This window comes from Gekko japonicus, unplaced genomic scaffold, assembly GCF_001447785.1.
Source record: "Gekko japonicus isolate JY-2015 unplaced genomic scaffold, Gekko_japonicus_V1.1 scaffold257, whole genome shotgun sequence".
Lineage (NCBI taxonomy): Eukaryota > Metazoa > Chordata > Lepidosauria > Squamata > Gekkonidae > Gekko > Gekko japonicus.
Window position 1 is genome coordinate 345,738 of NW_015171509.1, and position 14,603 is coordinate 360,340.

Here is a 14,603-nt window from a genome sequence, read left to right on the forward strand (position 1 = left end):
TTTCTTACTGGAACCAACACATGTCAGAATATGCTAACTTTTTTTAGATTTACTTCACATCAGCATTCACAGAATAACCAGGAGTAAGCCCAATTTAAGCACAACGAAAAGTACTTGCTTATGTAAGTATTACATGTGGTCACCATACCATTAAAATGTACTCAGAGAGTGCACCAGCCTGTATTTATATGTTGTTACTATTCCAGAGGCACAACCTCCTGAGCCACAGATTACTAGCATACTAACACTTCATGTTTACGGGCCAGCTTGCAAGAGAAGCACATTTAAACAGGATGGCATCAGCATGATACACAGATAAGTGCTTTTCAGGTGGCATTTACTTCAGACCTTCGATAACTTATAAGGGAAGATATTGACGTAAATGTAAAATCTTAGATGACCTGCAGACAAAGGATTTGCTTCAATAGGGTAATACTGCTGTCTTCCAACACTATTAGAGTTGGCTGCTAACAGTGAAACATCCATCTCTATCTTATGGAAAGGAGAAGGGCTGCCATGAGACACCTGCTGTAGTAGTAATTTTTTATTGCTGGAGGTTTGAACACATATGGTTCAAGGAAAGAAGAAATAAATCAAAATTGTGTGTGTGTGTGTGTGTGTGTTTTTAAAAAGTTCAGGTAATTCAAAATGGTGCCATAGGACCCTAAGTCCCTTAATTATGTGAGACAGCTGTGCTTCTTGGGATCAAAGATATATCTCTATCAGTGTTAACCCCAGCTAGTAATTTAAGTATTGGCAGAAAGAGACTCCCTCATAAGAGTCAGTGTTAGACAAGGTGAAACTGTCTGGATGAATGACACCTGTGATGTCCCAGTAGGAGAAAGGCAGCATCTGGAAATGCTCTTAATAAAGTCTTTTCCAGTATATGATCTGATGTTGCTGGCCTTATCCCCCCAGGGATAGAGTGGTATGAGAGATGGCTTTTAATATTTTTAGGAACTTCCACACTTAAGATATTATTATCACCCTTTTATTAATCAACTGAGATGGGCCAAGCTTTCAATTAAGTCAATATACACTTTGGGTTGACACACTGAGACACATAGTGAACAGAGCAACAGCCAAAGGCAGAATGGTTATATAAAGCTATCATCTTTGATAGGTGTGGGCTCCTCAATACATGCAAGCCTGATTGACATCAAAACTTTATAACTATTATTTGGAGCTACACTATTCCATTGATTCATATACAACCTGCCTGGCTTGGAACAGATATTTCATATTTACATTTCTAGTGTATGTTATTATTTAGACCACTGAAGAAGGTCCTCTGGGATGAAACACATTTGGTCTAGTGATATGTGTAATCAATACTTTGGTCTTTGTTATTGTGCATGCAACTTACATTTGTTGCTGTATGCTATGTAGATGTAATATGATACCCACTACCACTGCTCCCTCTAAGCTGAGTTAGTGTGAGTTAGCTCAGTTTTTTAGCCTCCAGCTCACACATTTCTGTCTTAGCTCAGGAAGGATGGCTCTAGAGCAAACTAATTTATGCAGCAGCCAAATCGCTTGCTCACAACTTTAATGCCAGTAGCTCACAAAGTAGACTTTTTGCTCATAAGACTCCACCGCTTAGAGGGAACATTGCCCACTACCTCTCTGTTTTTAATCTACATTCTATCTATGTTTTTAATCTGTAGTTACTGTGCACTTTGTAATAAATAGTTGAATTTTGTTCAATGTTTTAGCCGCACAGCCTTCTAGGTTCCTTACTTGCTTCTCAGATTGGGTTTTTCCCCCCATTGCTATATCTCGACCAGTCGTGCTTTGTTGAAAAAAGTCGAAAGCTAGCCATCAGATGTGACCTGAAACTTGTATGAAAACCTATTATGTCACAATAATTGGACGTCAGTGTGTCAACATTGAGATATTAATATCCAGATACTCAGGAGTCATTTGGGGCTGGAGCGTGCCAGAGCGCTGCTCCAGCAGCCCAGGAGCTGGCACAAATGGCGGTGATGGCAATCCCCACCCCCAGCTCCCCACGTTGAAGCACTGCGGTCCAGGGGAGGCCTGAAGAGGCCCGTCGCTGGCCTCCCTGGGCCCACGCTGGAGCGCTGCAGCCCGAGGAAGGCCTGAGGAGGCCCGTCGCCGGCCTCCCAGGGCCTGTGCTGGAGCACTGCAGCCCAGGGGAGGCCTGGAGAGGCCTGAGGAGGCCTGTCGCCGGCCTTTCAGGGCCCACGCGGGAGCGCTGGAGCCCAGGGGAGGCCCATTGCCAGCCTCCCAGGGCCTGCGCTGGAGCACTGCGGCCCGGGGGAGGCCCGTCGCCAGCCTCCCAGGGCCCGCACTGGAGCACTGTGGCCCGGGGGAGGCCTGAGGAGGCCCATTGCTGGCCTCCCGGGACCCGTGCTGGAGCGCTGCCGTCCAGGGGAGGCCTGAGGAGGCCTGGTTCCGGCCTTCCGGGGCCCACACTGGAATGCTGAAGCCCAGGGGAGGCCTGAGGAGGCCCGTCGCCGGCCTCCCAGGGCCTGCTCTGGAGCACTGCAGCCCAGGAGAGGCCTGAGGAGGACCATTGCTGGACCATTTTAAAGAGAGACTGGTATTTGACCAGAGACCTGCATTTGGACTCCACAGCAAATTGAAGCTTCAAGTCACACTCCTCATGTGATTCGAGGTAGAACAATGGGGTCAAAGGAGTGCATGAGTATGGTAAACAAGCTTCATTTATTCACCTAACTAACGAATAAAGGCTGGTTGCAGTATCTGAATGCAGCCTGTGTTTCAGAATGTATGAGTTCTACAAAAGTAATGAAACTTTTGCTGTTGTCTTGTTTGAGGAATGGGAACGCCACTGTCATCCTACATGTAACACTGATCAGGGAAGGAGGTATTCTTCAGCATGACCACTCTCAAGAATTTATGCAGTTGAGAAAAGATTGAAAATCCACCATCCACCACCATTCAGCAAAGTATTAGTCAGCCATTTATTCATCTTTTATTCTTCACTAGGGATGGGCATGAACTGGAGAAACGGTGGTTCATGGTTTGTTTGATTACACGACCCATGAATTTACACACAAACTTTTCTGTTTCCTGAACCAGTTCATGGTTTGTTGGGTTCATGAGTTTGTAGAATAGCCCCACCCATAAGTGAGCCCCAAAGGCATTTAAATGTCATCATAGGCCGTAACCAATCCGCAGCCCCACCCAGGTGAGCTATTTAAATGCCTTCGTAGATTATTTCCAGGTAGGGCCACCCGACCCGGTGGGCTGCCCATATAATGGCCTATCTCTCCTTATATATAATTGAATAGTGGGTGCCAAAGTTCTAATTCTAAAATGCACTCCCTTAGTGTATGGCTGATGGCACTGCTCCTCAACATATATCGCCACCAATCAGAAGGCAAAGCCTGGGTCCCGCCCACACCACAACTGCTGCGACAACCTGGTCTTTTGCATATGGAAGCTGATTGGACTTCACTCCATTCCACACCTCAAACTCCCCCCCCCCCGCAAGGCAGTTGGAATGTCAGTTGCATATGGAACCTGCTGTATTCTGGTGGTGAGCAGGTCCCAGGTTCATGTTTTAAAAGCAGACTGACACTGTTTGCCCAAAGCCAGAGCACTCTCCCAGAGCCTCTTTCTAGCTCCCGTTGTATTTATTTCCACAACGGGCCTTATTTCTAGTTACACCTATAAAAGCCTTCAGAGCCCACTCTGGGAGCTCAGTCGAGTTGAGCCTCCTAACTCAACTGAGCTCCCAGAGTGAGCTCCAAAGGCCTGTAAAGTGAGTGAGCTCACTCAGGCTGGCCAGACCTGCAGTTGGGCTCCAAAGGCTCACCAGACCTAGAAGTAAGCTCTGAAGGCATTTAAATGCCTTCAGAGCCCAAGAATGTGTCTCCCACAAACCTCACAAATCTCCATGAAAAAATGGAGGTTCATGGGTGGATCGTGGGAGACACATTCTCTTGAACCCCTGGTCTGCAAACCATGAATGGCCTGATTCGTGCCCAAACTAGAGTTCATGCCCATCCCTATTCTTCACCCATTTACTAAAAATAAATAAATTTTTTGACCTTGTTAGCCGCCCTGAGCCTTCGGGTAACAGTCCTTCAGTGGGGCAAGGTATGGGGGGGGGCATTTGTGGTCAATAAAAATGATTAAATTTGTCCTCCCCTTCACATCATGGCCCTGATTGGGATTAGGGAGGCTTCCACCAGTTATTTGTAAACAAAAAAATGCTTGGGAGGGCTCTGTACTTGGACCCTAGCCTTCTACCACAGTCAACTTCAAATCCAAGTGATAATCCATACATAATGCAGATAAACTAATGCCAATTTTTCTCTCTTCCCCATTATTCTATTCTCCCATAGGTTTAGGCAAACTGAACATCTGTAAGACCTTGAGAAGATCTTGATCTCATTTTCACACCAAATCCTTGGCATTAAATTCTAGTCATTGGTTGTTATGAAAATGTTTGGATTTTGTCTATAATACAAAATTATTTTCATAGTAAGACAACTTAAAATTAAGCATTCTGTACAAATGCAGTAAATATAATCCACAAGAAAAAGCCAATGTTGTCTGGCTCAGACTTAAGCTAGCAAAAAACACTAAAAATAAGTTTTTCAGAGCAAACTAAATTGAAGACATTCCAAATTATTTTGTATTATACTTTGCGTATAAGGAGTACCCAGACACTGAAGCCAAGTATCTGTTCCTGAAGGATGGTACACTTCACTGCAGTTAATTCCGTGGAAATTACTGCATCTTAAAATAGTGAAATGATGTTCCTATCAATAACAAACATAATGTAATAAAGACTAATGGGTACAATATAGGCATATGCTTCTAACCAAAAAGGCAGAAACAATTTATTGATAAAGTGAAGCAATGCAAAATACATAAATTGCTTCTCCTTCTGGCATACAAATTATAAATCTGTTTGACATGCATCTTCAAGGTGATTAACATTTAGGTATAAAGGTTATGTAACATTTAAGCACAAAGGTTACTTCCATAAAGCTTGCATCAAGTTATAAGATTGTCCTTACCAGTCTTTCTGATGAAGCTGTTCCTTATAGAATAGGACATGCTTGAGTACTTCATCTGTCTCAGAGCAGCTGTTATGTACACAAACCCAAACAAGCAGACTGTGCCAAAGAAATGGCTTAATTTGGGATTTCTTTGATCCAGAATTTAATGCAACCAGTGTGCCTGTTCTGGTGAGTGACTAGGAAGAAAAATTAAATCCATTAATAAGACCTTGTGAATACTAAGTAAATTGATAATTTTTTGCACAGGCTTTTGTCTCAATGTTTTCAACTACGAAGACAGGATTTTACAAGCATTATATTTTCAGACCTCTAATTTCCTTCTGTCAATGAAATAGTTCTGGGAACATACTTAATGGAAAAGTAACTTTGGCCGCCCTGACCTGGATAGCCCAGGCAAGCCTGATCTTGTCAGGTCTCGGAAGCTAAGCAGGGCGACCCTGGCAAGTGTTTGCATTGGAGACCTCTAACGAATACCAGGGCCAGGAGGCAGAGGCAGGCGATCAAGCCACTTCTCTGAACATCCTCCATGCCCCAAACTCAAACCCTTGATATCAGTTGTAATTCTGGGAGATCTCCAGGCCCCACCTGGAGGCTCACAACCCTACTTCTGCTATAGGTGTGATTCCTTAGCATGAGACATATAGCAAAGATGCAACTATTGGAATCATGCAAGAAAGGTGAGTAGTATGAATTTGGAAGAACTGCTATAATTCTTCTATCACAATCTGAGGCCTGAGGCTGAAGCTGCCTGTAGGCCTCAAGGAAGCCTCTCTTCCGTAAAGGCCTCAGTTAGGTTTGCCAGCCTCCAGGTGGGGCTGGAGATCTGGGATTTCAACTGATTTTAGGGTTGCCAAGTCAATTTTTCCTACCGGCAGGGGAGCCTCGCCGGGCTCCGGGAGCCGTCTGTTGATGTGCGCGTGCGCAAAGTGCGCGCGCGCCTCCAGCACATCACCGGAAGTGACGCGCGACGTCGATCACGTTGAAGGCGTGGCCCCGATCATCGGAGGGAAAACCATAGAGTTTTCCCTCCGACGATCGGGGCCACGCCCCCAACGTGATTGACGTGGTTGCATCACCTCCGGTGACGCAGCCATGCTGCGCTTCAGGAGGGCGGAGTTCCCCTGGGCCCGATTCCGCGGCGGTGGGAATCGGACCTCCGAAGCGGGGTTTACTTGCCCCCCCACTTGGCAACCCTAACTAATTTCCATAGAGTTGCCAGCCTCTAGGTGGGGCCTGGGGATCTCCCACTTTTACAACTGATCTCCAGCTGACAGAGATCAGCTCCCCTGGATAAAATGGTTGCTTTGAAGGGTGGCCTCTATGGCATTATACTATGCTGAGGCCCCTCCCCAAACCCTGCCCTCTACTGGATCCACCCCCAAAGTCTTCACGTATTTTCCAACCCAGATCTGGCAACCCTAGATCTCCAAATAATACAGATCAGTTCACTTGGAGAAAATGGCCACTTTGGAAGATGGCTTCTGCAGCATTATACTCAATTGAAATCCCTTCCCTCCTTAGACCCACCCTCTTTATGCTCCTCTACCAAAATCTCCAGGTATCTTCCAACCTAGAGCTGGCAAACCTAATCTGAGGCCTTGTCTAAATTTTGCAACAGGCCTACATTTCCCAAGAACCTTCCAAGTTTCACAACTAAACTGGGGGGAAGGGGAATGGAGGGAAAACAAACACCAATTGCTATCAAGAGAGCAGAGCTCTAATGGAGAGCTTATAAGACTCTGCACAGAGAAGGAGGGTGTTCACTTCATGAAGCTCAAATGGCCATGAGGTTGTTTCAGAGGGAGTTGATCCCTCGCCCATGGTGGGGTGAGTCTGGCCTACAGGATCAAGTAGTACAATAGAGTAGGAACTAAAATAAGGCAGTTGTGTCAGGGAACTTTGTTGTTTGCTGTCTGGCTTCTTCCTTTGTGAGTTTTGCTGTCTATTCATTCTGCCCTACTTTTATGACTTTATGCTAGGGCTGCCAAATCCCCCCGAAGGGCAGATTTCCCCCCGCTTTGGAGGCCCGATTTCCACCCCCGCGGAATCGGGCCCCGGGGGAAACCCCACCCCCACATGCACGTCACAGGCAAGTGACGTCATGACGCCGGGCACGCTGGGGGCGGGGCCACAGCCATTTGAGGGGAAAACTCTATGTCTTCCCCTCAAATGGCTGTGGCCCTGCACCCAGCGTGCCCGGCGTCATGACGTCACTTGCCTGTGACGTGCATGCAGCGCATGCGCGCTCGCTCCGGGAGCCACCCCAGACTCCCCCGCCGGCAAGGTAAGTCGATTTGGCAACCCTACTTTATGCCTATTTACTTACTTGCTATATTATTTATTTAATTCACTCTGCTTAGTTTCTTCAGGGCTCAAATCTGGCCATGCATCAGGGAACACACTGACTAAAGAGAGAGTTGCTTGGTGGCAGGGAGGGTCCTCTGGCCCCTCTTTAATAAAGCCCTAGAACCAGAGTGGTGGCAGTCTCTTAAGGGCCTTGCCTGTTCCTGGCCTGAAGGAAGCAGGAAAGGAAGAGGGAAAGGAAAGTGTGTGTGGGGGGGAGATCCCTGGACAGGATGTTCTGTAGGTGGCAAACCTGCACAGCCTTGCAGCATTATGTGACATCTTTCTTTCCCCATATCTGGTTATCTTTGCCAATACCTGCTCCACATCTTCATCTCTCCTGTGCTGGCAGCTATTCTGATCCTAAAGGTTAGTATCACTGGGTTATTGTATGTTAGTGTTATGTTTCTTATGCTGCTAAGGCAAAGGTGCTAAGGAACAGTAATGGATTAACCAGAGTTTCACCACCACCACCACTTCATTACCACAGCTAACAAATGAACAGGCTGTGACTGAAAATACTGCCAAATTTTTTAAGTTGACTGATTGTTCAAATTCTTGACTTAGGCTGCTTTCACAAACACTAAATAATGCACTTTCAATCACTTTCAATCCACTTTCCAACTGGACTTTGTGTGAACTGGCAAAATCCAGTTTGAAAGTGCATTGAAAGTAGATTGAAAGTGGATTATTTCGTGTGTGTGATCGCAGCCGAAGATGGGGATCCCAAAACAAGATAACTTTTTTTCATAATAATGCTGTTGTCATTTAGCAACAAGGAACGTCTTCACCACTGGAGAAGAGAAAACAGTGCCTTTGATACACTTGCTTCCTGTGCATCCAGCAATATGAAACTGAATTCATCACCAAGAACTGGGATCAGAAGGCTGTCACCAGATATGCTATCCTGTACTGTACTGATTCTTAGCAGACAAAGTCTTCTCAAACTCAGATACATCTGAAGCTTCTGAATGTCGCCAGTTCTACTAGTAGTGCTGCTAGTAAATTATAGATGATATCCACCTACACATTTCAGCTGCACTATTACAGCCTCTCCTTATATGCCTATTTTTATTTTCCTTATTTCAAGAGCTGCCATTCTTTGGCATAGCTCAGAATCTCTCCATAAAAAGTAACAGAGCAGAAAAAGATTTCAAACAGATTATAGAAGAGACAGCTAAAAATATCAGGGTGGTGATTCAATTACTATTAATGGAGCTTAGTCTCCATAATATATTTAATTGAGCTGCGCAATAAATTATTCCTCAAGGTTTTCTAAATTGAGGAGTACAATCTCTGTAGCACCCTCCAGCAAACCAGGATGACAGAAAGCTCTCTAACAGGAGCCCTGGGTAATTTAAAACAAAATCCATTCCAGTCCATATCCTACCCCTTGAGCATTCCTTTCTGGCTGACGTTCAAATATGCAAGAGAGTTGCCACAGTCCTCTGACTGCATTAACTCGGCACTCAGCAGTAATATAACTCAAGGGCTTGAGAAACAGAGGGCCATATAGCACCAGCTGGCCCATTAGCATTTATCCTTTGCTCTCTTAATAGCCCCACTGTTATCACAGGCATGTCATTAGGGCAGAAGCTAGAGCAGGCTGCCCTTTACAAATGGGCCGGTTTGCTGAAAAGCCTTCTTTTATGGAAGAAAACACCAGAACATTCTTATTCAGGGTCTTAAATGGCTCTGACGCAGTCTTCACAATCATTTTCTTCAACTAGCTCTCTACCCCACCCAGCCATTACTGTGAAGCCTATGGATTAAGAAAAATTAGGGAGAATGTTAGTTTCATGTGCTCTTGGCTTTTTCTCCCCCCAAGCGATGGTTGATGATTCAGTGATGGTAATTTTGGATCAAGTGAGAAAATGTGGCCCTAATTATCCATCCTTCAGTTTTATCTATTGAGAAAAGGTGGTAATATAATATAAAATGCATTGGATAGAAAGCATTAGCAAAGAAAGTAATTAGAATTCTTTGCAGTTCAGCCAGGAGCAGAGATATGCTGGTCAGCTCTTGTGCTTCCTTGGGGTCTTGGAAGTAAATATGCAATTAAGTCAAGAGAAAGGAGAAGGAAATATTGGTTACTCGCGAGGGAATACAATAGCTCTTTAGAAGTCGAAACAAACGGAGAGTTACGCATATAATTTGGCAAGTTTTAATTATATAAATGAAAAGGGTTGAGTACATCAAATAACTATGGAGAACCTGATCGGCCCAGCATATTGAAGAAATAAACCATCAGAGGAAAAAAATATTCAGGAAGCTCTTCAAAGATCACTGCAGTTTTTGTTGCCTCATTCTGTTAAGGATATTGATTTGCACTGGAAGAACAAAAGGCATGGGAACCCAGCCATACAAATCTTGAGATTACTAAGGAAACCTGTGTACCTTGCAGAAAATGAGCTCCTCTATGCCCTTGGCCAGTGCCCAACTTACACCCTTCATTTGCTTTTAACAATTGTGCTTATGCAAGAGGCATTTAATCAGCCAAGCACTGAGCTCTGACCCAGGCCATACTTTGAAGCAGGACCTTATGTTGTGATTTCTTATTCAATGTGCACAGCAAATTGACAACTGTCATTTTTGGGAAAGGGTAAAAAAATCTCAGGAAATCAGTGTCCCAACACATAACCAGCATGATTTAATACATTTTACTTTCTCCAGTGTGCCAGTTCAGGAATACAAAAATGGATTTGCAGAGTTTGCTCTCTCCCTGCTTCTATCAGTTAGGCGTGCTGGAGAACTGGGAGACAGAAGCACACAGGCCCACAGGGCATTAGTTGATGGCAGCTGACTGGACAGTAGTGGCCCATTCTTAATTGCACACATCGGAGCTCCTGACTGGTGGAGCGACAGAGACATTAGGATCAGACCACCCAAGTGGAAGAAGACTTGTAGGGGAGGGCTCCACCTGGCACGTGGTTCCAAAATGAGAAGGAAAAATGGAGATCAAGCTACATGGGTTAAAGTAGACTGAGGAGGGACAGAAAAAATGGGGGGGTTTCATTTGTATGCAGGAGACAGAGGGGACAAATAACCAAGCCACATACATATGAGTGGTAAAAAAACCACATTTTTAACAGATTTTTTTTCTTTACCAGTTAGAAATTGATAAAATTTGGGTGGGGGGAACCCCAGGCGGGGAGGCTGAGAGCACATTTAATTCGGGAGGAGTGTTGGGGTGATGAATTTGTGGGTTGTTGTCTGGAAGGGAAATAAATTGGGGAGATGGGATCTAGGGAAGTCATGTATCTCTGGAAGCTCACAAGTAGCATCTGATATATACTGCCTCTGAACATGGAGGTTTCATTTAGCTATCATTTATCCTCTGTGAATTTCTTTAACCTCTTTTTAATGCCATTAGCGCCACCACACTACTGTGCACTGTGTGAACAAACTGTGTGCAGCATAGCTTTTTCAAAGAAACCTGAATTTGGTTTTCTTTTTGGAGAGAGTGGTCTGGTAGGGAAAAGCAATTTAGAGCTTGACACACTGCAGCAGCAAATGTGGGGCGGAGAGTAGCAGTGGCCTGTAGATGGTTTACTGATGAGACCGTCCCTCTGCTACTGGGTAAGTGAGGGCAATCAGGAGGGGGAGCACATTTTTTAACAGCTGCCATCAGGATGCAGCAGTGGGGAGAAGTGGGTCAGCCAGCATTGTGCAATTATATGGCTGTGGACTGGCTAGCAGATCTCACTGATGCCAGCAGCCTGCTGCTTCCCCACACCAGCAGCAGGGAACTCCTATGAGCAAACCAGTCTGAACTGATCAGGAGTAGATCTTATTTGCAAAAGAAAATGATCTGGGCAGCTCACAGTGCGATCCTAAGCAGAGCTACACCCTTCTAAGTACTTTAAAGTCAAAGGGACTCTGCTTAGGATTACATTGTTGGTGCATTTGATCAAATTCCACCTCTGCCTTGCATTCAGTTTCATGATCCTAAGGAAGACTTTTGTCTCTTGATTTCACTGGTTTATCTTTTGAAAAATGAAAGCTGGAGTAGCAAATTAATATTTTAAGCAACACTGTCATCCCCACTGCCTACACTCTATCATCACTGCACATTATCAACAGGGTAGATAAAATCTGGATAGAAGGATCATGATCTAAAGAGCCCCGGTTCAGATTGTGATCAGTATACAACACATCTTTTGCCAAATTGTAAGCAACCGGCCAGTTCATCTCCTTTTTAATAATTTTTGCACATCATTAACAAGTACACTGATTTGATCATGGTAATGCTACTTGATGCATCAGATATCACCCAAGTATGTGTTACCTACTGTGTCCTGGAATGTCTCCTTCTGAACGTCTTTCAAATTTGCATCAGATGCTAAGGTTGAATCAGAAAGAACTGCTGTTTCACAGATAGTTTCTCCAGCCGTCAGCATAAAATTCACCGTGAAGTTGATGTTTGGGTATAGCTGGTAAGCGATCTCACAAGCCGCTAATGCTGTGGCATCAAAAGAAAAATCAGCCAGTACCATTTGTCCTGTTTGTTTTTCATTTAGTAGATGACGTCTCTAGTTTTGCTGCTTACTGTTTACAACTTTTGTCTTTGTAGCTATATATGTCTGCCAGGTGAGGACCTGCCACATGAATTTGGCAAAGTGGACTTCAGTCCACATGTGCTTAACTTTAAGGTGCCTCGAGACTCCTGTTTATTTTTACTTGACTGAGGAAGTGCTGGCTAAACTTTTTTAGATCAGATTTGTAAATATTGTGTGACCCCTTGTGGTTTAACCAAAAACTACACATACGATTCTATGGTAAGACCGTATGTAAGCCACACATTAGATAAAGAGAATTTTTCTGTGAGGATTGTTTTTCTAATTAAATGCAATTATATCTATAGATGTCTAGAAAGGTGATCGCTAATGAAGAACCATAGATCCTTTTTATAACTAACTGGATGTATGTGCACATTTGCAGTTAATCTGGAAAAATTCAACCTGTGATGACAATTTTCTTAAAAGAAGCATATGCATTTCTAACTGAAAATATATATATACGCCTCGGTTAGAAAATGACAGGACATTTAATAGGATCTAAAGATAAGACTCATACCTGATGAGATGCCTTCATTATAAATGGGAAGTGAATCTTTGTATTATAATATCTAGTGCTGTAATGCACTAAGCCTTATAAATTGATACATTGTGCACACGCGTGCACACAAACACCTGCAAGGGCTGAACAACATACTATAACTAAGTACTGTTACAAAAGGGAAAGGGCTTCTATCGGGGAACTACTTTGAGAATCAGACTGTTCTGTCCCTGCAGTATTTCCAATATGTAATTCAAGATATTATTACAACATTATGTGAGAATGACAATTATAGACGGTTTTTTTCTTTCAGATATTGATCTATTTTCTGCATCTGGCTGCTGTAGGTGAAACTTGTAATGAAGAGATTCTAGTAAAAAAACCAGTATTTTAAAAAAAATTATTTGATTCTGTGTTCTTCATTCTGTGTACAAATTTGTGACCATGACAACCAGTAACAGTAGCAAGACTGCAATAGCTCTGCAGTCCGTCCACCACAGGAAAAGCCTGCTGAGTCATTACCTAGAAGGCACATTGATGTCAAACACCTTGAAGTACATTTGGAAGGTGTTTGACATTAAGTTAATTTATTAGAAACACAGGTATTATGAATGAGTGGCAACTGATCTGGTTTGACAAGTATTTGCAGTCCCTCCTGTGGTCATTGTGGCACATCTGTATGAAGCATCCATGACTCTGAAGAACCAGCCTATCAGTGCAATCCTAAACACAGTTACATACCCTTCTCAGCCCATTGACTTCAACAGACTTAGAAGTGTGTAACTCTGTTTGGGATTGCACCGTCTGCATTAAAGCCTTGTTTGAGGTAAAGGATCAGAGCATTTTGCACTGCTGATTATTCTGTTTGTTCAAGTAACTTCAACCTGTCTGAAAGGCAAGCTATAGGCCAGCAGCATACAGAAAAGTCTTCATGAGTGATTCACATTAATCAAATTCTGTTTAAAAATTGGAAGAAATTGTCTGGATTCAACCGTATGTTTTGAACATTCGTTTATTTTTATTTACAGTTAAAGCCTATCAACACTAATGAATGTCAGACCATTGAATTAGAGCCATAGTTAGACTATTCTTGCAATTTTTTCTGGTCGGTATTTATTTCTGCAGTTTGGTTAAGGTACATGACTCTTGGCAAATATAAAGAGTGGGAGGATAGTTGAACACAGATGTTTTGGCATTTTATAGCTCCCAGACATCCACAGCAAGTTAGGATAAGTCAATGCTATGCAAGTAGTGTCATTTTGTTCAGCCAGCATATTTTAAAAAAGACAATCCCACTGGTTTGGAAATAGGATTTAACCTTTTGCAAATAGAATTCCCCAATGTTTTTATAAGCTAAGTTATGACTACCCTTTGGTACAAAACCATGAGCACACAGTTGTTGTATATTAAAATGGTGCTGTTAGTCACATAAATAATTGGAACAATATTCTGTTTTGATCCTCCACAGAAGATTTTCTTTATTTAAAATCTCTCCCTATATATAATTGAGTACTGAACATTCTATTTCGCAACATTCTAAATTTGGCCTCCTTAGTGTTAGGCCGGAAAAACTGCCACTCAGAAGAGACTGGCTGGGTTGACTGGCTGCTTTGTGCAGTCCCGCCCAGCGTTCCAAGGTTATTTGCATATGGAAGCTGATTAGACTACACTCCATTCCACACCTCAAACTCACCCCCCCCCCCGCAAGGCAGTTGGGATTTTCAGTTGCATAACATACCTCATAGGGAAGAGGAGAATGATGTCAGCTGCCCTTTCCCTGGGCAGAGGCTGGGGGGTGTGTGTGTAAAACTTAAGACAGACAGGCAGATAAAGGTTGGCTGATGGTTGCCAACTTCCAGGATATTTTAGGGATGAAGCCTGCTGAGGGTGGGGTCTGAGGAGGAGGAAGAGGGGGACCTCAGACAGATACAATGCCATACTGCCCACACTCCAGACAAGCTGTTGCCAGTCTCCAGGTGACAGCTGGAGAAATCTTAAAGCTCTGGTGCTAATTCAAATTCTCTTCAACCCCCTGCTGTGCAGCTGACTTTCTCCTAGGGTTGCCAATCTCCAGGTGGGACCTGGAGATCTCCCACTGTTACAATTGATCTCCAGATGACAGAGATCAGTTCCCCAGGAGAAAATGGATGCTTTGGAGAGTAGACCCTATGACCTCCA

General features: G+C 43.8%; 1 protein-coding gene across 1 annotated transcript in view; it reads right to left on the reverse strand.

Annotated features, from left to right (window-relative positions):
* Positions 1 to 14,603, reverse strand: part of TMEM232 (transmembrane protein 232) — a 191,072-nt gene that overhangs the window by 140,218 nt on the left and 36,251 nt on the right. Inside the window, exons 6-7 of the mRNA XM_015419320.1 lie at positions 11,660 to 11,829; positions 5,022 to 5,200 (exon numbers count right to left, since the gene is read on the reverse strand). Coding sequence (XP_015274806.1) covers positions 5,022 to 5,200; positions 11,660 to 11,829 — 349 coding nt within the window. The remainder of the gene's footprint in view (positions 1 to 5,021; positions 5,201 to 11,659; positions 11,830 to 14,603) is intronic.